At 38.6% G+C, this 27,829-nt stretch overlaps 1 protein-coding gene across 1 annotated transcript in view; it reads left to right on the top strand.

The window, feature by feature from the left end:
* The window catches only part of LOC101111805 (N-deacetylase and N-sulfotransferase 3), a 177,600-nt gene that overhangs the window by 87,692 nt on the left and 62,079 nt on the right, over positions 1–27,829 (top strand). Inside the window, exons 5-6 of the mRNA XM_042251120.2 lie at positions 12,756–12,941; positions 17,670–17,798. Of these exons, the coding sequence (XP_042107054.1) occupies positions 12,756–12,941; positions 17,670–17,798 (315 nt within the window). The remainder of the gene's footprint in view (positions 1–12,755; positions 12,942–17,669; positions 17,799–27,829) is intronic.

The raw sequence follows: 27,829 nt of genomic DNA, 5'->3' as shown, positions 1-27,829 counted from the left end.
CACAAGTATTAACTGTCCTGATGTTTATTATAAATAACAGACAGTATGCGGTAGTTATAACAAAGATCAGTATCAACTTTTCTACTCTGTCAGTATTATTACTTCAGTTAAAGTTAATACCATGAAGTCTTAAAGATTCCTAGTCTATTCAACTTTATATATTTTCAAAAAGATTAAATGTGTTTGCAAATACTTTGGGAGTTTAAGCCTGCCTCTGAATTGTTTATAGTGTTATTACTTCTCAAGGACCCTGAAGGTCCATAGTAAACTCATAACTTCAAACTCTGAGAAAGCTGGATTAAACTAAACCCTCCAATTCCTTCACTGTGTCTCTAGATAATTTTATTTTCAGTTATTTTGCTACAGCATAAAAAAGTAAAGCCTCATAGATTCTTTTTTTCTTACATTTCTATAAACCCCTTCATGTGTTTACTTGAAATCTTGGCAATTCAAAAAAAAAAATCTACCTGGCCTGTGTAAAGTACAAGTGTTTACATCATTCTGTTGAGTATTCTTACAAAAGTACACCCTTTAGTGGTATATTTATTTATGAGACATTCAACAAAGATATGATGACACTTCAGAAATTCTGAAGGGAACTCTAAGAGAGGAATACAGCATGCTCTGTTAAATGGAAACTTACTTGAAATAAATTACATAATTATTAGGGGGGACTAGAAGAAAATCAGTCACTCTCCCCAAACTAATTCTTTTTTCGAGGTTACAAATGAAAATGAAGCTAAGTATGTATACCTTCTTTCTTTATTGGTACTAAATTATTAGCTTAACTTTTGCTTCTGTGATTTCTTTTTTTTCTTCCAGTTTTATTCAGATATAATTGATACACATTCAATATTGTATAAGTTTAAGGAGTGCAGCATGATTTGATTTACATACATCATGAAATGATTCCCACAGTAAGCTTAGGGAACATCCTACATCTCATATAGATATAAAATCAAAGACATATTGATATAAAAATATTTCCTTATGATCAGAATTCCTAGGATTTATTGTCTTAATAACTTTTGAGTTTATCATGTCGTATATTATGTCCCTGGTACTTATTTAGAAAGTTTGTACCTTTTGACTGACTTCGTCCAATTCTCACTCCCCCACCCCCCCACATCTGATCTCTTTTTCTATGAGTTTGTTTGTTTTTTGAAGTATAGTTCAATTCAGTTCAGTTCAGTCCCTCAGTCGTGTGCAACTCTTTGCGACCCCATGAATTGCAGCACACCAGGCTTCCCTGTCCATCACCAACTCCCGGAGCTTGCTCAAACTCATGTCCATTGAGTCAGTGATGCCATCCAACCATCTCATCCTGTGTCGTCCCCTTCTCCTCCCACCTTCACTCATTCCCAGCATCAGGGTCTTTTCCAGTGAGTTGGTTGTTTGCATCAGGTGGCCAGAGTATTGGAGTTTCAGCTTCAGCATCAGTCCTTCCAATGAATATTCAGGACTGATCTCCTTTAGGATGGACTGGTTGGATCTTCCTGCAGTCCAAGGGACTCTGAAGAGTCTTCTCCAACACCACGGTCAAAAGCATCAATTCTTCAGTGCTCAGCTTTCTTTATAGTCCAACTCTCACATCCACACATGACTACTGGAAAAACCATAGCTTTGACTAGACGGACCTTTGTTGGTAAAGTAATGTCTCTGCTTTTTAATATGCTGTCTAGGTTGGTCATAGCTTTTCTTCCGAGGAGCAAGTGTCTTTTCATTTCATGGCTGTAGTGTATAACTGACCTACGATACCATGTTAGTTTCTGTTACACAACATAGTGATTCGGTATTTTTATATGTGTTTCTGGAATTTCTTAAAGCATTAGGCTTACGAAATTTCATTAAAGTTCTTCAAATAATTCAGCTATTCTTTTAGGATACTTGAAGAGGAATATTTGATGTCAAGAAAGGGCTTTTGCTGATGTCATTATTATGGCCTTATCAAATTTATGGTTCACCAAGGATATTTTAATCTCCTACTTTACATACAATATCAATTACTTTTTCCAGAAGAAATGTATACTGTTTGATGAAACATTTTTTTTAGATAAGATTGATAATGTGTATTTTCAGCCCCCATATCTTCTTTTAAGAGATGTTTTCTCTCAAATAAGAATCCTCAGTCTTGGGGGGAAACTAAAAGTACTGGAGGAAGGATTCTCAGTTTACTTTTGTTTCTTTGTTTTATTTGTTGTTGTTTCAATAAGAAAGAGAATAATGTTAGTAAGATGAAAGGAAATCAAATGGCACTTGACCTCTAATGTTGCTTGTCTGTTTTATTTTCTACGATACAGTAAGATAATTTATTACCCCTACTTGGCAAATAAAGAAACTGAGGTTTGGTGAAGCTGTATAACCTGCTCAGGGTGCTATACCTAATGAAGGGCAGCACTCAGACCGAGCCCAGAACTTCTAAATGTGTGCTTCCTCCATGACACTGTCATTCCCCATCCCTGATATTCCCTGGTAAACACTGATCATTTTATGTTGTGGGTTTGACTATCTTTTATTTACCTTTAAAAAAAACTTTTCCCGAAGTATAGTTGATTTACAATGCCGTGTTCATTTCTGCTATATACCAAAGTGATTCAGTTATGCTGCTGCTGCTGCTAAGTCGCTTCAGTCGTGTCCGACTCTGTGCGGCCCCAGAGACGGCAGCCCACCAGGCTCCCCCATCCCTGGGATTCTCCAGGCAAGAGCACTGGAGTGGGCTGCCATTGCCTTTGCATATATTCTTTTTCATATTCTCTTCCACTCTGGTTTATCACAGTATACTGAATATAGTTCCCTGAGCTACATTAGTAAGACCCTGTTACTATCCGTGCTACATACAGCAGTCTGCGTGTGCCAGGGCCTCACTTCCAATCCATCCCTCCCTCTATGGCTCTCTTTGAACATGGGAAAAATAAGATTCTTTTCTCACTGTATAGTAATGAAACACTAGGCTCTCCAGATCTGAGTGACCTCAGAGTGATAAGGTCATACCTGTTTTATGAATTACTATAAAACAAGATCTCATTATTAACACCTTTATCCAAAGACTTTTGTACCTTTCGTTACTGCTGTTGCTGTTTCGTCGCTCAGTCCTGTCTGACTCTTTTATGACCCCACAGACTGTAGCCCACCAGGCTCCTCTGTCCATGGGGTTTACCAGGCAAAAATACTGGAATGAGTTACCATTTCCTTCTCCAGGGTGATCTTCCCAACTCAGGGATCAAACCCATGCCTCTTATATCACAGGCGGATTCTATACCACTGAACCCCCTGGGAAGCCCTTTGTTACTGTAGCCATGTTTTTTCAAACTCCAAACTGTGAGATAAAGACCATCACCTTCCTGGGGTTTCTGTACCCATAGGAATATCAATAACTGGGGAAGTTTTTCTCAGCCTTGGTGTTCCATGTCTTTGTTGGAATTTCATTTTATAGGAGCTTCCTTGGTGGCTTAGATGGTAAAGGATCCGCTTCCAATGCGGGAGACCCAGGTTTGATCCCTGGGTTGGGAAGATCCCGTGGAGAAGGGAATGACTACCCACTCCAGTATTCTTGCCTGGAAAAGCCTATGGACAGATAAGCCTGGTGGGCTACAGTCCATGGGGTCGCAAAAAGTCAGACACAACTGAGCGACTAACATACACACAATCATATCTATTCATTTCATGGATATGATTGATTAAGTCACTGGCCACATGGTTGAACTCAGTATCAGAGTCTCCTCCCCTGCCTAGAGGTCAGGTTGATAGAAGCTGGCTCAATGCCCCAACTCTCTAATCAGATGTTTGGTCTTTCATGCCTGGCTAAATACTGAACTGAGTCATTTTGTTAACATAAATTCAAATCTTTGGTCTCAGGGATCCACTATGAATAAAGGACATTCCTATCACTTAGAAAATTCCAAGGATTTAGGGCTTACCTCCCAGCAACCAGGGATGATGAAGACCAGCCAGTTTTTTAATTATACAACAGCTGCCAACAGAGGATAATTTTAAACTCATAAACCAAACCTAAAAAACACCATGATCATCACTGAAGATTTTTCACATACCAGCCAGCAAACAATTTATATTATGAATTAAAAAGCACACTGGAAAAACTAGAAAGAAATCTAGTAGCCAAATCTATAAATATGAACCAGATTTATGTAAATATGCCTATCACATTTTAGGGTGTTATCACTTCCTTAAATATGTAAGAAGAAAATTATACATGTTAGTTTAAGATTAGATCATGGATTTAAAATAGTGCATTTATATTTAGCATCCAAATATAAGACTATTTCTAAACACCACAAGGATTATGTCAAAAAAAACAGAGTTTTAAATCTGAATCTTAGTGATTACTTGCACAACCCTTTTAACTCACAATTGAAAAAAATGAAAACTCATCTTCCTTTACTAAAGGAGTTATTTCTTTCAAGATCTTTTTCATTACATAGCATGCCAGAAATACCATCATTTAATCACAGGAATGTGTTCTGATATTTACACTCTTAGCACTCAGTACCAAATCTAATTCCCTAACCTAAAGATAAATCCTGACTTGCCTAGTTTGGTTCTAGATGAAGAAGGAAATAAGATTCCTTTAAATAGTAACTTTACATATATTGGGCCACCATCGATTCCATTTCTTACTTCCCTCCCCGAGTTACAGCAAGTGCTGTAGGACCACTCTCAGTGCCAGAGGCCCCACAGGTTCTCACAAGCTAAAAAGTCACGTGTCAGTCATTAGTGTTACCTTAGGAAAGCACTCTTTAGAAGCTTTAAAATGCTTCTCAAATTCAAGGGAATGTGTGTGTATGTGTGTATACATGCATATGTGTCTTTTATTTATGCATACGTCTTTCAGTGAAAAGGTTTTAATTCCACTTCCCCAAACAAGCTTCTATTATCTGAAAAAATGCATTATTTTCCATGTGAAATAATAGCTTATACAGCCACAGCTTTTTAAAAAGCCAGTTTAAAAACTGAAGCAAACCATTTTCTTCTAGAAACAACTCCAAAATATACTACTAAATATAAACATAGGTACACTTTATTGGAAGCCCATTTTATCTGTCAATGTAAATTCTCAGTACTATAAGATAGTTAGACAAAGCATGAAGAACTGAAGAAATGGGACATTCTAACCCAAATGAACTTCAGAAAAGCATTTAGAAGTATTTTGAAATTACTTTGTAATGAAGCTTGTAATGAAGTTTTAGATTTTCTTCCAACTGTGGAATGTAGAATGTTTGTTTTTGTTTTGTTTCCTGTCATTGTGCATTTTTTATTACATTAGTTCATGCACTTGCCAGTCTGAAAAATATGGAAATAGGCAACACATTTTTAGGTCATTAGTGGAAATTTAAAATGTTCTCTTTAGAAAGATTGAAATAGAGGAATATATTAAAGGTAAAGTACTATTCTTGGGTATACACCTGGACAAAACTATAATTTAAAAACATACTTGTACCCTTATGTTCATAGCAGCACTATTAACAGTAGCCAAGTCATGAAAACAACCTAAATGTCCACTGACAGATGAATGGATAAAAAAGATATGGTACATATATACAATGGAATATTACTCAGCCATAAAAAAATAATAATGCCACTTGCAGCAACATGGATGCAACTCAAGATCATTATACTAAGTGAAGTAAGAAAGAAAGACAAAGACAAATACTATATGATATCACTTATGGCGGCTCAGAGGTTAAAGCGTCTGCCTTCAAGGCGGGAGACCTGGGTTCGATCCCTGGGTCGGGAAGATCCCCTGGAGAAGGAAATGGCAACCCACTCCAGTATTCTTGCCTGGAGAATCCCATGGACAGAGGAGCCTGGTAGGCTGCAGTCCACGGGGTCGCAAAGAGTTGGACACGACTGAGCAACTTCACCTTTCATATGTAATTTAAAATGAACCTATCTACAAAACAGAAAACAGTCTCACAGACACAGAAATCAGATTTGTGGTTGCCAAGGGACAAGGAGGGAGAAAGAAGAATGAACTGAGAATCTGGGGTTTGCAGATGCCAACTATTGTTTAGAATGGATAAAGAGCAAAGTCCTACTGTATAGCTGCTGCTGCTAAGTCACGTCAGTCGTGTCCAACTCTGTGCGACCCCATAGACGGCAGCCCACCAGGCTCCCCCGTCCCTGGGATTCTCCAGGCAAGAACACTGGAGTGGGTTGCCATTTCCTTCTCCAATGCATGAAAGTGAAAAGTGAAAGTGAAGTCGCTCAGTCGTGTCCGACTCTTCCCAACCCCAAGGACTGCAGCCTACCAGACTCCTCCATCCATGGGATTTTCCAGGCAAGAGTACTGGATAGCACAGGAAACTAAATCCAATCTCCTGGGATAAACCATAATAGAAAAGAACATTTTAAAAAAGAATGTATATATGTATAAAACTGAGTCGCTCTGCTGGTACAGCAGAGACTGGCACAACATATTGTAAATCAACTATAATTTTTAAAAAGTAAAGTACCATTCTTGATTACTAGCAAATAAGAAATATTACCAAGGGTTTGTTGTTGTTCTTCAGCCGCTCAGTTGTGTCTGACTCTTTGTGACCCCGTGGACTACAGCACACCAGGCCTCCCTGTCCTTCACCATCTCCTAGAGCTTGCTCAAACTCATGTCCATTGAGTCAGTGATGCCATCCAACCATCTTGTCCTCTGTCCTCCCCTTCTCCTCCCACCTTTAATCTTTCCCAGCATCAGGGTCTTTTCTAATGAACTGGCTCTTTGCATCAGGTGGCCAAAGTATTGGAATTTCAGCTTCAGCATTACTCCTTCCAATGAGTATTCAGGACTGATCTCCTTTAGGATGGACTGGTTTGATCTCATTGCAGTCCAAGGGACTCTCAAGAGTCCAACACCACTGTTCAAAAGCATCAATTATCAAGGCTAGTAATAAACAACGATTTCTTCAGGAATGAAGTTATTGTGTTTCTCAAATACATGACTACCAATTTATTCCTTTTAGTCTTTTGATTTTGAGAAAGTTTTTCTGAGAAATAACACATCACTTTTTGATTAATAAAATTGTGTTATCTTCATATTTGCATGTGGAAACATCCGAACATGCAATTTGGGAAAATCTTGAAATTTTAAATTCTATACAGTGTAGTTTAAATGTAAATTCATAATAATAAATGTCTATTACTTGAATAATAATCTTTAACTGTAGTCTCAAAAGTGTTTTGAAGTATTACTTTTATGGGTGTTAATTTTATAGGTGTTAAATTTCTCTATGAGTTACCATATGTCCATTCTGCAGAGAACTGACAGTTTGAGATAATTGAGAGAGTAAAAATTAGAATGGGAGGGAGGTAGACAGAATCAGTTCACACACTTGTTCATTAATATTACTGGAGTGCTTGTTGTTGGCAAGACACTGGGCTTATAGCAGTGGGTAAAACAGAACCAGGAATTCATGGAGCTTATGGTTTAATGAGGAAGAGAGACATTAAGAAACAATTACATGGGACTTGCCTGTGGTCCAGTGGTTAAGAATCTGCCTGCCAATGCAGGGGGCCTGGGTTTGATCCCTGGTCCAGGAAGATCCTACATACTGTGGAACAACTGAGCCCACAGGCCACAACTACAGGGCCCATGTTCTGCAACTGCTGAGGCCCTGGTGCCTGGAGTCCGTGCTCTGCAAGAGAGAGAATGCCTGAGCACAGCAGTGATCACCACGCATGACCAAAGCAAATAAATGAATGATAGATTATAAAGTACTTATTAAAAGCAGAGAAATAGTTATATGAAGGAATATTCACTTACAACCTGTGCTGTGTACCATGGGAAAAAAATGAGCACTACTAAGAGAAGTCTTAACGTGGACTTAGTTTAGATTGGGACTTGTCAGTGGAGGGTTCTCTGAAGATATCACAAATAAAGGAACTAAGAGAGATATCAAATGTATCTAAGTGAAGAGCTGGAGTAGGGAAATTCTAGTCTGGCAGGATCACATGGGAGGGATGCTGAAGTTGGGAATTGCTTGGTGACTTTCAAGAAAAAAATTAATGTGATTAAAATACAGTAAAATGTGGAGAGTGGGACAAAATGAGGCAAGAGAGAGAAGCGAAAGTCACACCGTGCAAGACTCATGACCATTCTAAGATCACCGGGTCATATTTGGGTGTTAAAGTGTTAACTCTGGCTGCTATGTAGAGGATGGATTCGAAGCATGCAAGAGCAGAAATGGGTAGAATGGTCAGGAGGCCATGGAATAACATGGCAGATTGGATTAGGGGAGTGATGCTGCTGCTGATTTTAGAACTGGAGAAAAGTGGATAGATTTAAGATTTATACTAGAGACATACTGAAAGAACATGATAATGACCTAGATTAACAAAAGAATGAAGAAACCTGTCAAGAATACCGTCTTTTTGACATAGCAACTCATTGGTTGATAACTATTTATGTTATTTAGTTGCATGGAGGAACCCTGGGGAAAGAGCCTGTCTGATAGAGCTTGAGAGGTGGAGTTGAAGAGCTCAGTTGTGAGACTGATGCTACTTTCAATCAAGGATTAATAAAAAGAATCAGGAGAATTAACTTTTTAATCTAAAATATCTACTCTCTTAGACTTTTTGACCCAGATTCCAAAATAATGGTGTACTTAATTTCAAATTAAAAGATCTGAGGAAGAGGGGAAAAAAAGATCTGGAAGAGAAGATCAGAAGTTTAGCATAAGGAATAAATCTTCTGAAACAGACTGCCTTCCAGAACATACAACCTGCAATCTTAGCCCAAACTTTTCTGTGCAATAATATTTCAAGTGTTCTTCCTGGTATTGAATGCAAATTTGGGGGCCAGTTTATATTGCCTTCATCTCTTTTTAAAGAGACCACCTACTAACGAATGCTCAGTGATTCACAGGCTGGAGCCACATGGCGTTAGTTGAGGGTAGACAGATCAGGAGGAAAGCAGGCCCAGGAGGGGATGGTGAGTGGGATAGAAGGCACCAAGCCTCATAGGGAGAGTCCCCAAGTCCACAGTGAAAGCAGGAAAAAGGGCCTATCTTTTATTGACAGAGAAAGAGTGGCCCAGTACTTTCATAATTCCACATTATAGTTGAGACACAGATTTGACCCCTGGGTCAGGAATCCCTGGAGGAGGAAATGGCAACCCACTCCAGTATTCTAGATTGGGAAATCCCATGGAGAGAGCAGCCTGGTGGGCTACAGTCTATGGGGTCACAAAGAGTCCAATATGACCGAGCACACACACACCACTAGATTTTTTATCACAGCCATGGCCCAAAACTTAGCTTCAAAAAGATACATCGCCAACGGGAATGTAGTACTGTCTAGAGTAATCTAGTTAATATCATTGAGTTAAGTAGGAATGATAGCGTATCTAAAAATGGAGGCAGGCCAATAATGACAACAGTACTAAACGACATTCATTGAACGTGTATCATGTTTCAGGAACTGCACTCAGTGCTTTCCATGTATTACATTATTGAATTTCCTCCAAACCCCTTGTGAGGTTTAGAGGTCATAAATCATTCTCCAAAGACCACATAGGTGGTAAATGCAAGAGTGAAATGGCCAGATCTGTTTGACTCCAGAAGTGGAGTTTGCTACCACTGTGCCTCACTGCATCAGCATACAAATCAAAGATGAGATTACAGAACCTCAGTAGTTCTTTAGAGTTAAGAGCTAAAATAAAAACATATTTGGGAATATTCCTGGCTTTCCAGGTGGTGCAGTGGCAAAGAATCCGCCTGCCAATGCAGGAGATGCAGTTCGATCCCTAGGTGGAAGATCCCCTGGAGAAGGAAATGGCAACCCACTCCAATGTTCTTGCCTGGGAAATATCCCAAAATAAGGGGAATGTCTCTGTTGTATTGGACAGTCCTTTTCTAACACGGTGTTCTGAAGAGATAGCCGACCACTTGCTGCTGCTGCTGCTGCTGTTGCTAAGTCGCTTCAGTCGTGTCTGACTCTATGCGACCCCATAGACGACAGCCCACCAGGCTCCGCCGTCCCTGGGATTCTCCAGGCAAGAACATTGGAGTGGGTTGCCATTTCCTTCTCCAGTGCATGAAAATGAAAAGTGAAAGTGAGGTCGCTCAGTTGTGTCCGACTCTTCACGACCCCATGGACTGTAGCCTACCAGGCTTTTCCATCCATGGGATTTTCCAGGCAAGAGTACTGGAGTGGGATGCCATCGCCTTCTCCGAGCTGATCACTTACAGGTATTTAAAAACTACCTTGAGCTTTCTGTCAGCATAATTTCTCACACATTTGGAGATACTTGAAGTTTATAACATCGCTCCTGTCATTGTGAATTTCATTCTTGCTTCCTCATATACCTTTTTAAAAGCTGTTTACCTATAATTGTTCACCATTTTCCTTTAAATTTCTGTGGTTGAAATTCACTTGCTTTCCACTGGTCCATTATCACTACACCCCTGTTCTTAAACCACTTTAGATAAATATTTCACTGACTTTTTCTAACACAAAGTATATGTTGGTAATTTTTAGTTGAAAAAAAAATGCCATAGTTTGAGTTTTTAAAAACCAAAGGGGAAAAAAGAAATATTTCAATTCACTTGTAGTGAAATTCAATTTTTTTTTTGGTTAAAAAATATTTTATTCCATGTCCTTCACATTTATAGTGTTTCTATCAAGTGGTCAGTTGTCAATCACATTTCCTCCCCTTCAAAAGTTTTTGTTTGGTTTTGCTATTTTTAAGACTCTATCCTTGCTTTTAGTTTTTACAGCTTTGCTCTGTAAATGTTGATTTTTTTAAAAACTTATCTTGCTTTGAAGTTTAACAGATTTCTTAATGTATCCCATCAGTTTTGGGAAATTACTATTCACTATTTCTTCAATTGCTCTTTCTAATTCTAAATGACATAATAATAATTGCCTGGTAATATGCTAAAGTCACTTCAGTTGTGTCTGACTCTTTGTGACCCCCGTGGACTGTAGCCTGCCAGGCTTATCTGTCCATGGGATTCTCTAGGCAAGAATACTGGAGTGGGTGGCCATTTCCTTCTCCAGGGGATCTTCCCAACTCAGGGGTTAAACCTGTGTCTCTTTATGTCTCCTGCATTGGCAAGCAGGTTCTTTACCACTAGCATCACCTGGGAAGCCCAGATAATAATTGCCTGGTTATGGTAATTTCTAGCAAAGATGCAAATAAAGTGAAGAACATGGAAATTTCCTCCCACCCTTCGGAAACACGAGTATAATCCACTCCATCTCTCGGTCCACCCATTCTCTTCCTCACAGCAACAGTGCGGCAGCCCCCTTTCCAGCATCCTCAGCTACAGCCAACTGAGCTGAGTTCTGAATAATGAAGACTTACAAGCTAAGAGAAAAGGGGTATTCCAGTTAGGTAGATAATATGTACAGTGTACAGCAAAGATGTAAAGGGAATCATCAGAAATTAGGGTCGGGAGATGAATGCAGATAGGACATAATCTACGTTAGGTAGGTTAGGACCAAATTTTGAGAGCCTTTTCTGCTGTACTAAAGGAGTCTGATAGATACTTAAGGGATGACAAACCACTGGCAGCCCATGAGCCTTCTGTGCTTAGGTGCTCAGACACTTGCTTCACCTCCTATTACTATTTAGGTTGAAAAGCAAAGCTTGCCCTGCCTTTTCCATTTTATCCATATCCATTTGTAGCATATTTCTATAATTCCTGATACTATGGTTCTCTGTATGTGAAATTGTGCTTTGGTATGAAGAAAAACCACAACTAATTCAGGTCTGTTTGGGTGGAACTTTTGAAAAATACAAGTAGAAAAATAAAATATCATTTAGGAGAAAAAAATACATGTCTGCCACTGAAGCTACAAGTGTTCTTCTATTAAAAGGCATTTCATCTTATATGCAAAAGACACTTATCAGCATTAGTGGGCCATATGAAATGAAGAAGAATAATTACAATTATACAAAGTTGTCTCAAGCCCCCTCCAAAATAGCCTAGTTGTCGCATAGATTTATGTTTGGAATTTCGAGACTTGGTCAGGACCAAGTGAATAGAAGAAGGCGGAGCTGGGAGAGAAGGGGGACAGAGAGGGAGTGTGTGTGTTTAATTTAGAAAATTTTTAAGCTGGATTCATTTTATATACCAAAGCTGGATTTCAAACCAGCTGAATTTCCAGATTGTTAGGTTCTTTCGGAACTTCCTACTTCACTGTAACCAAGCTTTGGCTTCAAAGAAAATTGGTCTATAAAACTTTTGCCACATTTTCTAGTCAAAAGTGTGTGCTTCTACCAAGGCAGGGGACACTGTCCGTTACTGACCCTCTCCTTGAGAGACCAACAGAAATGCGGCAAAGTTGGTAGAAACTGGGATACGGGCAAAGTAAAATCCTGTTAGCAAGTCTGATGAATGCAGAATGTGTTCTGTGCCTCTCGTAAGTGGTGGTTTCCTTTTGTGGGAAGTACTGCGTGTTCCTCACAGCAAGTGTTTGTCATGTGACTTACTGAGATGGTGAGGAGAGAAGGTCTGGCTGCGACAGGACACCCTGGATGCAGGCTCTTTCACAGTATTCGTTACAATCGCCAGGCCTTCCCCCTGCCTCTCACTACAAACGCGTCGTCATCGAGACTGGTGGAATGGCTATCGGGCTTCAGAAAGTCTAGCGCTCTTCATATTCATCACTTTAATTTTACCATATAATTAAGTAATGATGGACTGAAGCAAATGTATTTATAGCATATGTGAAAGTCCTGGGGTAAAAATAGGATGCCGATAAATCTTCCCACATTCTAACTAACATTTGCTTGGTCTTAGGAGCACGGCATTCCTACTGACATGGGCTATGCAGTGGCCCCTCACCATTCAGGCGTCTATCCTGTACATGTTCAGCTCTATGAAGCCTGGAAGAAGGTTTGGAATATTAGAATCACCAGCACTGAAGAATATCCACACCTGAAACCAGCTAGATACCGGAGGGGCTTCATCCACAAAAACATCATGGTGAGCATCTGTGGTGTGGGTAGGGCACACCACATTCTGCCCGAAAGAAGCAAAGAGAAGAACAAAGCATTAAAAGCTTAACAGAGGGAAAGCTCCATGCAGCAGGAAGCATAGTTTTCACATCCAAGCAAAGGATGTTTCCGTTATAGTCACTTTTTTTCAGTTCTGCAAACATAACTTTAAAGTGATATTTTACTGACACTACTGCTAATAAGCAGGCACTGATGCTAAGCCACTAAAGAGACACTACATCTAACTTGCAGATAATTTATAGAAGCCATCATTTCGTCAGTTACTTAGCATGGAAAACACACACCATCTCTCCATGCCAAGCCAAACTGTCCTCTTTATCAATGTCAGACTAAAAAAAAAAAAAAACTTAAGTATTTACAAGAAGCCACATGTCCTGCATAATCATTAACAAGTCACAATATAGAGTACAAATGAGAGGTGATGTTAAGTCATTTATATCTGTTGTCAAATTCTCTCCGAAGTGTCTCTATTTGGTTTTGTGTTTTTACACTGGTGACAAATATATATTGTCAAAATATATTGTTACTTAATACTTTGTGAGGCCTCTCAAAGTAAGTAATTAGGAAAAAAAATCCTAATTTTTTCCCACATCAGAAGATCTAAAGAGTACTGTGGTGTTAGGCGTAGGTCTCCTGATTTAGACACACGTTTAGACACACATTTAGATCACACTCATATTCTGATCATCTGGGTTTTGATGATCTCTCTACAAATCACTCATAAGACCTCAAATGAAACCTATTATCTTCCCTTCATTCCAGCTATTGGCCCTGCTATTCCTAATTCAGTTTCAGCGATTTGAACATTGTACAATCAACCCCATGTCCAATCAAGTCTCTACATTCCATCAATAATTCCTTCATAATATTGTAATATTCACTACCTTTCTCACAGCCTAATGCACTTCCTTGGCTCTTACTCGTAAACCACAGGGCTGATTCCTATTTCATCTATTTACAGCTTCTATCCACCCCCTACCACAGTCCATCCCATGGACAGTCCCAACCTTTTAATCCTAAAATGCTGCCTTCATCTTGACCTTCCTAACCTATTCTTTCCAGTTGTTTCCACACCCTTTATCTTGCTCTGCAGGGACCTAAAAACAATTTGAGTCTACCTTTCTAGCTCCTATTTTCCCATAGTTAGCACAGACTCACTCCAGCCAAAAAGATCTGCAGCAATATCACTGTGTCCGTGCCTTTGTCATCCCTTCAACCTTGAAAGACTTTCTGACCACTCCATTTATTCCTCAGTATCAAGTCCAGTATCTTATAGAACATAAAGCACCTTGGTGTATCTCTAGCAGTTCAACACCTAGGTCTAGCCTACATTGGTCTTATTCTCCTCTGAATTCCCATAACATATCATCTTGTAACTCCACTGGGAACATAAAGACTTACCACATTTCAAGGTGTTTGTGCCCTAACCAGAGGCTCTGAGGCTCCAGTCCTATTGCATTATAAGGCAGTTTTTCCTCTTTATTCAGTAAGGAACTGATAGAAAACCAAGACATCCCATCCTAATGCCTGGTTGTTAAATGTGACTCTCTGAAGAGAGCCAGAGACCTCAAAGCAATTAGATTGCAGACCTGATTATTCACTCACTCTTTCTAATGGAGATACCCACTGGTAGAGACTCCCACCAACCCTCCCAGCAGCCTCATGGGTGGCATTTACCAGGAACACTTGTTGGCAGTTGCTCTGGATTCAGGCCTTGCTTGTGCATGCATGCTCAGTCGCTCAGTCATATCTGACTCTTTGTGGCCCTTTGGACTATTGCCCTCCAGGCTCCTCTGTCCATGGCATTTTTCGGGAAAGAATACTGGAGGGGGTTGCCATTTCCTCCTCTAGGAGATCTTCCTGACCCAGGGATTGAACCCACATCTCTTTCATTGCAGGCAGATTCTTTACCCACTGAGCCATCAGGGAAGCCCTAATTCAGGCCTTACGTATAGGATATTGGCTTTAGGTCCATTAGCGGAGATTCTCAGAGAAGGCAATGGCACCCCAATCCAGTACTCTTACCTGGAAAATCCCACAGACAGAGGAGCCTGGGAGGCTGCAGTCCATGGGCTGGCTAAGAGTTGGACACGACTGAGTGACTTCACTTCCACTTTTCACTTTCATGCATTGGAGAAGGAAATGGCAACCCACACCAGTGTTCTTGCCTGGAGAATCCCAGGGACGGGGGAGCCTGGTGGGCTGCCGTCTATGGGGTCGCACAGAGTCGGACACAACTGAAGCGACTTAGCAGCAGCAGCAGCAGCAGCAGCAGTGGAGATTCTTGAAATTATGGTTTTCATAACCATCTCCTAGTTAGTTAGGGTCACCAGCTATAAGGTTTCCAGGGGCTTATCAATATATGAGAGTTTGAATTTGATAGTGTTATACTCCCAGGAACAGTTCTAGAGAGCAGATTGCCTAAAACCTCTCTTATTCCTTCTCTAACACAAGAGAGCTATTTCAGGAAACATGGTCAGTGTCCTGTAGCACTGGAATTAGGGAGCAAAGCAATGGGATATGACCCTCCTACACGCTGATGGTCTCCTCAGCCTCCTTCAGTGGCCCACTGACCATCCTAGGGCTCACAGTGACTCTCATCCTCTCAGCAAGCGTGATCCTCCCCACAGTTGCAAGGTAAAGCCTAACACTTCCGCTTCCCTCTGTTCAAATACAAATAATTTGAGAAATAAATGAGGCTCAAATATCTTTTCATTTTTGTCTCTTTCTATTGCATAGAATCAGCTAGATAATCAAGTCCCAAAGTTGGCTCTTTATGTTACCACAGTTTTTCAAGCAAGATATTCAAACTAAATGCTAAAAGTGACTCAGAATCATGCATATTTAAAATGTAAAATTAACCTGGCATTTAATTACATGTAGGCATTTCATTATTTAGCTTTGGGATAATTCTCTCTACCTCCCATACACTACCTCCCATGCCCTTTAAATCCTTCTTGAATATAAAGGATATACCATTGTGTTCTCCCACCTGGACTTGCATGGAATTTTGAATTGGTATTTGTGAAATAACTGCTATTTCCAGGAAATTGTATTTCCATGAGTTATTAAGGAATATATTTGATTTGGTTAGAATAGTTTGGCACTTAGTTCTTTTTTGTTGTTGATTTTGTGTATAACATTATGAGAATATATAATGGTTTTAAACATAAATATCATCAGAGCTAATACTCTGCAATTAAACTGAAGTTCTCTAAATGATCTCATCAAGATAAAATAGCTTCTAAGGACATAACTTGAACCAGTTTACCAAAATAAATAGGATATGTTCAGTTTTTATTTACACAGCAATATATAATATATTGATTGAGCTGAGAATCATGTTTTCTAAGAAAACTTTCAAGGACTAGATTGAAATTTATTATAATGTACATTCAAATGAAAGAAAAAGAGCTGGTATATTTCTAGGGAATTGCAAAGCATGGGGAGTCCTGTAGAGTAATATTTTGACAACGCTAACTGAACCAACTGTGCTTTAAGAATCAAGACAGAAAAAACTGGAGATTGATTGCTTAGGACGATAAGCTGAAGACTTGCTTATTTAAAATTCTGTAAAACTTGTATCTCTCCTAAATATATTCACTTATTTTCTACCACTTCAAGTGAATAATGACAAGTGTAGATCATAAAGAAGTCATTAAATAAAATTTAGCCAAAGATTATACCATCTTGCACAGCTTTTGCTCACCCTTTTAAAATTATACTGCCATTTTACCAGGAAAGCTGTAAGAATTTGAAAAAAAAATCCTTATCATTAAATATATGTAATTGAAATAAATAATGGCTTCTATATACCAAAGATAAAAAGAATACTTTTTACTAAGTGACTTTATCATTTTGTTTGTGATACATTACAAAAATTGCTAACCAAATGCATGATCTCTTTCTTTCTTTTGGAACTGGCAGTCTTCAGACTTAGAATCTGGGGCTGTTGCTACAACCTACAGTGGTCCTGTCAGAGTAGAGCTGAAACTATGACTTGTGTCTCAAATATTTGTTCTAATTTATAATGTTATTTCCTAAGAATCATATTAAGTTACTAATTGACTTCATTTTCTAATGCATGTGTAGAATTTGATATAAGTATTATCCTTAAATTTTTTGCCATACTAGAATTACAATGTATAGCACAGGCAAATCCAATATGTTTTAAATTTCATTTTTACTTTTTTTGTTTTATTTCATAAGATGCTGGAACATACTAGATTTCATAACAGAAGTAATGACTTGGAGATTTAAAATAGATAAGTGGCTAAAATAATTCAAAGTCTGTCTTAGTTTTCACATATTTCTTCCACTGTCTTCAGTATTCCTCCTATAGTGATGTCATCCCCACTTTCCAGATTATGAAGGAATTGAGGGATGAAGGATCTCAGAGATAAAGAATCCACCTGCAATGGAGGAGACTCGTGTTCGATCCCAGGGTTGGGAAGATCCCCTGGAGAAGGAATAGCAACCCATTTCAGTATTCTTGCCTGGGAAATCCCATGGACAAACGAGCCTGGCAGGCTATAGTCCATGGGGTCTCAAGAGCTGGACATAACTCGGCAACTAAATCACCACAGTAAAGAGTTGAATAAAGACACCAACTTTATCTTCCATGAGGGAAGAAGCTATGTCAGCATATTAATTGTTTGAAGGGAACTTTTTCCTTACTTGTTCGTTCTTCCTTCAGGTTCTTCCAAGACAAACCTGTGGGCTTTTCACTCACACAATTTTCTATAAAGAATATCCAGGAGGTCCTAAAGAGCTGGACAAGAGTATCCAGGGAGGGGAACTTTTCTTCACTGTGGTCCTCAACCCAGTAAGTACTTTGAGCTTTTCTCCAAATAGATAATGAAAAGTGACAAAACAGATGAAAAACAGGGCAGGGTTTTGGTAGTTATCAGCCAAATCAATATGAAGTTTCAGTTATAAAACAGTAACTAATAACTAAATGGAACCACGTAGTAATGAGATGAGGAACCCATAGAAGAATCAAGGAAGTGCTCTAGCAAACCCTTTTCTGCACTGGAAAGTGATCAAAATTCATATATTCTTGCTTTTATGCACAATAAAATTTTCACCTATGAAACTCTTCTGTTCCTAATGGGACCAGTCTTTCATTTAGGTGACTGTACCTCTATTTTTTTCTTACTTAAAGTAAAAGTAGATGTGAAATGGGAGAGGAATTAGATAAGCAAATATGGTCATTACTGGAACATTCATGTCAGATCTTGTTTTGCTGTCTCAGGCCAGGGCAGAGCAGCCTGTTTTGTTGGGCTACTACTATTCTTTCTCCTTTACTTCTTAATACCAAGGTGCCAGCTTCCAAAGGAACCATTTGTATTTATTTCTGCTTGAGGCAAGTGTCATAGAGTTTATGAGAAATAACTAATTGAAGTAAGGTGTATAAGGAAAAGAAGGGATTTTTATTTCCCTTCTGAAAATCACTGATATAAAATGTAAAGCTGTATTTACTTACAGTAAATTTGTCCCTAATATCAGCAATATTCAAGATTTTTTTTTTAATGTAATTCTCCAAATGGGAAAAAAATTCTCAGAACCCTCTCTTGACCTTAATTTTACTGGTCTTGCAATCAAAATTGCAGATATTTTTCATTGTCTACTAGTATTCAATAGCTATCTATTTCTCAGCTCCTAGAAAATGAGATAAAAGTAAGTAAGGGTAACTCATCTTTGGGCAAAATAAGCGCACATATCCAAAAATCACTATAGTCTGAATTTGTATGGCGTTTGGCCTTTTGGAAGTTTATTAACCTTCCTACTGGCCAAAATATAAATAATTCTGATTTATATATCAGAAATAACCTGGTTATTCTATCTTCTTCACAAATAGAAGTCTCTTTGGAATCATTTCCTATGGTTTTCTTCTTTTTTTCCCTCAATTCAACCAAAAGAGTTAAACCAATGCCTGATTGTGAACTGAAAACTCAATTAAAATATTCTTAATATGGTAACATTATCACCATAATTTTAAGACTCCTTAACCTATAATCTGTAAAATTCTAATGTTTTCTATTTCCTTTCGTCAAAGAACAATAGGACTGTGAACGGGTAATCATTTATTTGATTTTTTTAAACAACAGTTGCTTTGGCGCTTAAGAAATTCTTAGTAGTATTGTAATTTAGAACTTTGTAAACCAAATGAGTTGTATTTAACATAGAAGAATTCAAAACTAGATCATTCATGACCAATTGTTGTTCAGTTGCTAAGTCGTGTCTGACCCTTTGTGACCCCATGAACTGCAGCATGCCAGGTTTTCCTATCTTTCACTATCTCCCAGAGCTTGCTCAAACTCATGTCCATTGAGTTGGTGATGCCATCCAACCATCTCATCCTCTGTCACCCCCTTCTCCTCTTGCCTTCAATCTTTCCCAGTATCAGGTCTTTTCCAATGAGTGAGCTCTTCACAGCAGGTGGTCAAAGTATTAGAGCTTCAGCTTCAGCACCAGTCCTTCCAATGAATATTCAGGGCTGATTTCCTTGAGGATTGACTGGTTTGATCTCCATGCAGTCCAAGGGACTCTCAAGAGTCTTCTCCAACACCACAAATTGAAAGCATCAATTCTCCAGTACTCAGCCTTTTTTATGGTCCAATTCTCACATCCACACGTGACTACTGGAAAAACCATAGCTTTGACTATATGGACTTTTGTCAGCAACGTGATGTCTCCACTTTTTAATACACTGTCTAGATTTGTCATAGCTTTTCTTCCAAGGAGAAGTGTCTTTTAATTTCATGGCTTCAGTCACTGTCCACAGAGATTTTGGAGTACAAGAAAATAAAATCTGTCACTGTTTCCACTTTTTTCCCATCAATTTGCAATGAAGTGATGGGACCAGATGCCATGATCTTCATTTTTTGAATGTTAAGCTTTAAGCCAGGTTTTTCACTCTCCTCTTTCACCCTCATCAAGAGGCTCTTTAGTTCCTCTTTGCTTTCTGCCCTTAGGGTTGTATCTGCAAATCTGAGGTTGCTGATATTTCTCCAAGCGATCTTCATTCCAGCTTGGGATTCATCCAGCCGAACATTTCACCTGATGTACTCTGTAAATAGGCAGGGTGATAAGATACAGCCTTGATGTACCTGGTGTCCCAATTTGGAACCACTCCATTATTCCATGTCCAGTTCGAGCTGTTGCTTCTTGACCTGAATACAGGTTTCTAAGAAGGCAGGTAAGGTGCTCTGGTATTCCCATCTCTTTAAGAATTTTCCACAGTTTGTTGTGATCCACACAGTCCATGAGGCAGAAGTAGATTTTTTTTTATGTCCTTGCTTTTTCTATGATCCAACCAATGTTGGCAATTTGATTTCTCGCTCCTCTGCCTTTTCTAAATCCAGCTTATACATCTGGAAGTCCTCGGTTCATATGCTGTTGAAGCCTAGCTTGAAGGATATTGAGCATTACCTTGCTAGCATGTGAAATTAGCACAACTGTACAGTAGTTTGAACATTCTCTGGCATTTCCTTTGGGATCGAAATGAAAACAGACCTTTTCCAGTCCTGTGGCCGCTGCTGAGTTTTCCAAATTTGCTAGCATATTGACAGCAGTACTTTAACAGCATCATATTTTAGGATTTTTAAATAGCTCAGCTGGAATTCTATCACCTCCACTAGCTTTGTTCATAGTAAGGCTTCCTAAGGCCTACTAGGCTTCACCCTCCATGATGTCTGGCTCTAGGAGAGTGACCACACCATGGTGGTTATCTGGGTCATTAAGACCTTTTTCGTATAGTTCTTCTGTGTATTCTTGCCACTTCTTCTTAATCTCTCCTACTTCTGTTAGGTCTTTGCCATTTCTGTCCTTCATTGTGCCCATCTTTGTATGAAATGTTCCCTTGGTATCTCCAATTTCCTTGACGAGATCTCGAGTCTTTCCCATTTTATTGTTTCCTCTATTTCTTTGCATTGGTCATGTCCAATATATTTACAATTATTTATTTTTTACTAATTAAAACCCGTATTATTATCTTAATTGAAAAACATCTCATAGTAAAGCTTATGTTAATCTTGAATACTAATTTGGACTAAACTAACTGAACAAACCCTTCAAATGTTTAGCAAAGTGTGCTACTTTTCAGGCCTTTATCAATAACCTTTGGCAAATTTGTCTTGCTGAGGAGATTCACAGGGAATAAGCAGGAGAAAAAACTTCCCAGAACTTGTTCTTTTCTGATTCAGAAAACCTTCAGTAGACAATTACTTTCAGATAAATCCTGAGATTCAAAATAAATGACAGACCTTGTTAGATACCAAAATATATTCAAGGAATCCAAATTAACTTCATCTGGCACGCAAACTCCAATTTTTGGAAGCAACTGTAGTTCCCTGGAGACTTGTGGTTAAGAAGCGCACTTCTAGACTCAGCCCACGTCTTAGCCAAGGAAAGACTACTATCATTAGTTAGTGAGGTCTGCCTTGCAGAACAGACTGAGGAGTGTTTCCCACGGCCTGTTTCCCATGAATTCTCCATCCCAAAATAAAATGTCTGGATAAAGTTTGTGTTAAAATTAAGAAAGGTCCTACTGTATAACACATGGAACTCTGCTCAGTGTTATGTGGCAGCCTGGATATGGAAGGAGAGTTTGGGGGAGAAGGGATACACGTATATGTATTGCTGAGTCCCTTTGCTGTTCACCTAAAACTATCACAACATTGTTAACTTGCTATACCCCAATACAAAATAAAGAGTTTTTTAAAGAAAGAAAAGAAAATGAAAGGTCCAGGTACAAGTAGGCATGCTAGTAATTTAGCACATGACACTTTTTAAGGACTGAATGAGAATGAGAAAATCTGATAGAATCAAGTAGTTATTAGCTACAGGAAAGAAAAAAATTTTAATCATACCAGATTTGAAAGATAGTAATTATGAGCTTCAGTGATACTCCAGACCTTGGTAAGAAGTAGTATTTCATATGTGAATGAATGAAATTTAATGCCCAACAATGGGGTACTACAAGAGCAAATTATATTCCCCCCATAGTGGAATACATTCAGCCATTAAAAAATACATTGTATAATAATTTTTAATGATATAGAAAATATTTATATTTAATGAAAAAAGTAAGTTATTGGAAAACTAGATGTGAGCATGCAAATAAACTAGAATGAATTCAGCAGAATGTTAACAATGGTTGCCCTAGATCATAACATTAAAGATGATTTTTGCTCATTTGCCTAATTTTTATGTCTACATTTAACATGTATACTCTTAAAACCAGCGCACACACACATAAAATGTTAAAGACAACAATAATAAAGAACTATGGAACACTAACAGTGAAGGATATAAAATGTAATTATTTATTTAGTGATATATCAGAGGGAGAATTAGTATTTCCTCATTCCAGTTGTTTCCTATCTGTCCCATATGTCACCTAACACCTGCCTCGCTACACAGTTATTTGTGTACATATATAGCACCTTTTCTCCTATATGAGGGGACATTCTTGCAGAATGATCTATGTGTGTTTCATTTTTGTGCTTCCCATGGTATCTGGATTAATGTTTTAAATCTGGTAAGAGGTCACTAAATGTTTTCTAAATAATTAACTAAACGCAAGAATAGCTATGTTTTAGGGGCATCGCTTGACTCAGGGTCATATCCAAATGTGAGTAACAGTAAGCCTGGTTTTAATATAACTACATTCTAGCAGATTCTCTGCTTTCAAGAGAAAGAAATTCAGGATCCAGGAAATTTTTTATGGAGCCCTAAATGTTTGGCAGGTTTTTATAAGTGATGATGAATTAGCCTGACGTGAAACAATGGATAATTAAAGCTGGAAAGAACCACAAAATTCCCCTAGTTGATCACCCAATTTTAGACTCAAGGCCACGCCGTGGTTTTCTGAAGAGCACCTCAGCCTTATGACTCTGGGGTCGGCGCTTCCACCACTGCAACACACTGCTTCTGCACTCCTCGGTAAACTGGCCTTAATGTGATGCATGTCACCTCTTAATAGGACTCGGTTACCTGGTGCCACGAAAATGTGCGAATGGCTTAAAATTTCTGGCCATTATCTAGAAAAAGCAACCCATTTTTTGAGTGAAAAACAAAAAATAAGTAAAAGCTATAATAAACAGTTATAGCTAAGGAAAAATGTCAAATGTACTTTTAAAGAATTATGAATAATAAACTATATATTTGTCTTAAAATAATAAATCTTATTGATATTACATATAACAAAACATTTAAAACAATTTTTGTTCTATTAAATTTAAGCTTTTAAATTTGCAAAGCCAAAAGACACTGTATTTCATTTGTTTCCTACTTTCCATATTAGCCCTATCTTTCTATCAGTGTTCTTCATGACTAACTAGTATTATATAATTACTTGCCACTGTGAAATTAAGAATAGTCCAAGAAAGCATGATCAAATCTTTTTGATTCTACAGTTAAGAAAAATAGGAATATTGTAAATTCTCAACTCATTGAAATAGATATTTTTAAGAAATTAGACATTAAAGATATGAATATTATGTTATTCTTTGTTTAATCCTTTCATGGTTTCACATAACTTATAGGATAAACAAACAAAAAATCTTTAACTTGGAAAAAATTAAGCCTGGCTCCTACACACCTTTATGGTTTCTTTTTTCAATAATCTCATATATCCACCTTTCACTCCACGCGTACAGAAAAATTTGTAGTTCCCTACTGTACCCACCCCAGTGTTCTTGCCTGGAGAATCCCAGGGATGGGGGAACCTGGTGGGCTGCCGTCTCTGGGATCGCACTGAGTCGGACACGACTGACGTGACTTAGCAGCAGCAGCAGCACACAGGACCTGTTATCTCATCCTGTGCCTTCAAGTGCCTCTACTTCAGGCTGGCATACCTTCCAGAAAATCTGAGCTTATTTATCATCTTTTTATATAAAAATTCCCCCAACTCTCCAGTTTCTCTATGTTCATATAGAACATGGCATAACTGTAACATAACTTGCCCCCAATACTGTAATCAATTATGTTTCTCATCCAATAGTTCGTGCATTCCTTAATAGAAAGCATCATGTTTTATTCTATTTTTAATCAATATATTGCAAAATTTTGTTGCATAGTAGACTCAATAAATGACAGTGGATTAACATACACGCATATAGGTATGCTGTCTTTGAATCTGATGAAAAATCTAGGTGCCTTGGAAATACCCACTCACAGAATTCATTTGACTCAAGAGTTTGCATTACTGTGCTTTCATTTCTCCCAACATGCCATTCAGGGATATCCCTTTGAAAGTTATTAACATTATGAAAGAGCTTCCCTTGTGGATCAGCTGGTAAAGAATCTGCCTGCAACGCAGGAGACCTGGGTTCAATCCCTGGGTTGGGAAGATCCCCTGGAGAAAGGAAAGGCTACCCACTCCAGTATTCTGGCCTGGAGAATTATATACAGTCCATGGGGTTGTATATAATGCTCAAACTACCACACAAGTGCACTCATCTCAATGCTAGCAAAGTAATGCTCAAAATTCTCCAAGCCAGGCTTCAGCAATACGTGAACCGTGAACTTCCTGATGTTCAAGCTGGTTTTAGAAAAGGCAGAGGAACCAGAGATCAAATTGCCAACATCTGTTGGATCATTGAAAAAGCAAGAGTTTCAGAAAAACATCTATTTTTGCTTTGTTGGCTATGCCAAAGCCTTTGACTGTGTGGATCATAATAAACTGGAAAATTCTGAAAGAGATGGGAATACAGACCACCTGACCTGCCTCTTGAGAAATCTATATGCAGATCAGGAAGCAATAGTTAGAACCAGACATGAAACAACAGACAGGTTCCAAATAGGAAAAGGAGTATGTCAAGGCTGTGGGTTTTTTTTTTTGTTTTGTTTTGTTTTGTTTGTTTGTTTTTTGTCACTGTGATTTAACTTATATGCACAGTACATCATGAGAAAAGCTGAGCTGGAAGAAGCACAAGCTGGAATCAAGATTGCCGGGAGAAATATCAATAACCTCAGATATGCAGATGACACCACCCTTATGGTAGAAAGTGAAGAAGAACTAAAGAGCCTCTTAATGAAAGTGAAAGAGGAGAGTGAAAAAGTTGGCTTAAAGCTCAACATTCAGAAAACTAAGATCATGGCATCCAATCCCATCACTTCATGGCAAATAGATGGAGAAACAGTGGCAACAGTGGCAGACTTTATTTTCTTGGGCTCCCAAATCACTGCAGGTGGTGACTGCAGCCATGAAATTAAAACATGCTTACTCCTTGGAAGAAAAGTTATGACCAATCTAGACAGCATATTCAAAAGCAGAGACATTACTTTGCCAACAAAGGTCCGTCTAGTCAGGGCTATGGTTTTTCCAGTGGTCATGTATGGATGTGAGAGCTGGACTATAAAAAAAGCTGAATGCCAAAGAATTGATGCTTTTGAACTGCGGTGCTGGAGAAGACTCTTGAGAGTCCCTTGGACTGCAAGGAGATCCAACCAGTCCATCCTAAAGGAAATCAGTCCTGAATATTCATTGTAAGGACAGATGCTGAAGCTGAAACTCCAATACTTCGGCCACCTGATGCGAAGAACTGATTCATTTGAAAAGACTGTGATGCTGGGAGGGATTGAAGGCAAGAGGAGAAGAAGACAACAGAGGATGAGATGGTTGGGTGGTATCACCGACTCGATGGACATGAGTTTGAGTAAACTCCGGGAGTTGGTGATGGACAGGCTGATGCACAGTTGGTGATGCAGCCTGGAGTGCTGCAGTCCATGGGGTCGCAAAGAGTCAAACACAACTGAGCGACTGAACTGAACTAAACTTTATGAAAAGATGGTCAGTTTCATGCACAGGAAGAAAAATCCAAGGTTAAAGATACTGAAATACCATTTCTTATCCACCATATTGTCACAAATTCAAAAGACTGATAAAATATTCTGTTAACAAGGCTGGGGGAAAACAGATACTCTCATACATCATAGTGGTGCAAAGTTGTGCAACCTCTAAGGAGAGAATGTGAAATGTTACAGCCACTATGGAAAACAGAATGGAGTTTCCTGAAAAAATTAAAAATAGGACTACCCTATGTAGGACTACCATATGGTCCAGTCTGGAGAAGGGCATGGCAACTTGCTCCAGTATTCTTGCCTGGAGAATCCATGGACAGAGGAGCCTGGTGGGCTACAGTCCATAGGGTCACGAAGAGTCAGACATGACTGGAACGATTTAGCACACATATGATCCAGCATTTTTACTTTTGGATATTTGTCCAGAAGAATTGAAAATCAGATCTTAAAGAGATACTGGCTGTCCAATGTTCACTGCAGCATTATTTGCAATAGACAAGAAATGTCCTTTGACAGATGAATGAATAAAGAAAATATGGTATATATGCACAGTGGAATATAGTTCAGCCTTAAAAAGGAAGAAAATCCTATCATAGGCTACAACATGAATGAAACCTGAGGACAGTATATGCTAAGTGAAATGAGCCAGTCACAAAAGGACAAATACTGCATAAATCCATTTCTTGAGGTGTCTAAAGTAGTCAGACTCACGGAAACAAAGTAGAATGGTGGCTGCCAGGGGCTAGAGGGAGAAGATGGAGAGTTGCTCTTCAGTGGGTATGGAGTTCTAGCTATGCAAGATGAGAAGTTCTAGACATCTACTGTACAACCATGTGTACATACGATACTGTACATTAAGCAATTTGCTAAGAGGGTAGATTTCATATTTTTTTACCACATTTTTTCTAAAAGTGAAAGAACTTTAAAAGATACCTTTTTATTTTTCTGACAGTAGATTTTTTAAGGGGGCATATTTTAAGGGGGATATTTTAGTCTCTTTGTATCCCCCAGAATTTATCCTAGCTGTGATTTTTTTTTATTTTTTTTTTATTTTATATATATATATATATATATATATATATTTTTTTTTTTTTTTACCTTACAACATTGTATTGGTTTTGCCATACTTCAACATGAATCTGCCACGGGTGTACATGTACTCTCAATCCTGAACCCCCCTCCCGCCTCCCTCCCCGTACCATCCCTCTGGGTCAACCCAATGCACCAGCCCCAAGCATCCTGTATCCTGCATCAAACCTAGACTGGCGATTCGTTTCTTATATGATATTATACATGCTTCAGTGCCATTCTCCCAAATCATCCCACTCTCTCCCTCTCCCACAGAGTCCAAAAGACTGTTCTACACATCTGTGTCTCTTTGGCTGTCTCACATACAGGGTTATCGTTACCATCTTTCTAAATTCCATATATATGCATTAGTATACTGTATTGGTGTTTTTCTTTCTGGCTTACTTCACTCTGTATAATCGGCTCCAGTTTCATCCACCTCATTAGAACTGCTGGGATGACCCAGGGAGATGGTATAGGGAGGGAGGTGGGAGTGGGGTTCAGGATTGGGAACTCATGTACAACCATGGCGGATTCATGTTGATGTATGGCAAAACCAGTACAGTATTGTAAAGTAAAAAAAAAAAAAAAAAAAAGGAAAAAAATATAATTGATCATTTAATCAATTAAAATGTAATAAAAAATGTGTCACAAATCTAATAAATGAATTCTAAAAAAACAAAAAAAAGAAAAAAAATGGGCCAAAGAACTAAATAGACAATTCTCCAAAGAAGACATACAGATGGCTAACAAACACATGAAAAGATGCTCAACATCACTCCTTATCAGAGAAATGCAAATCAAAACCACAATGAGGTACCATTTCATGCCAGTCAGAATGGCTATGATCCAAAAGTCTACAAGCAATAAATGCTGGAGAGGGTGTGGAGAAAAGGGAACCCTCTTACACTGTTGGTAGGAATGCAAACTAGTACAGCCACTACGGAGAACAGTGTGGAGATTCCTTAAAAAACTGGA

Source organism: Ovis aries, chromosome 6 (genome assembly GCF_016772045.2).
Source record: "Ovis aries strain OAR_USU_Benz2616 breed Rambouillet chromosome 6, ARS-UI_Ramb_v3.0, whole genome shotgun sequence".
NCBI lineage: Eukaryota > Metazoa > Chordata > Mammalia > Artiodactyla > Bovidae > Ovis > Ovis aries.
The sequence above is the reverse complement of the archived record's forward strand: the minus strand, read 5'-3'. Positions and strand labels throughout refer to the sequence as shown.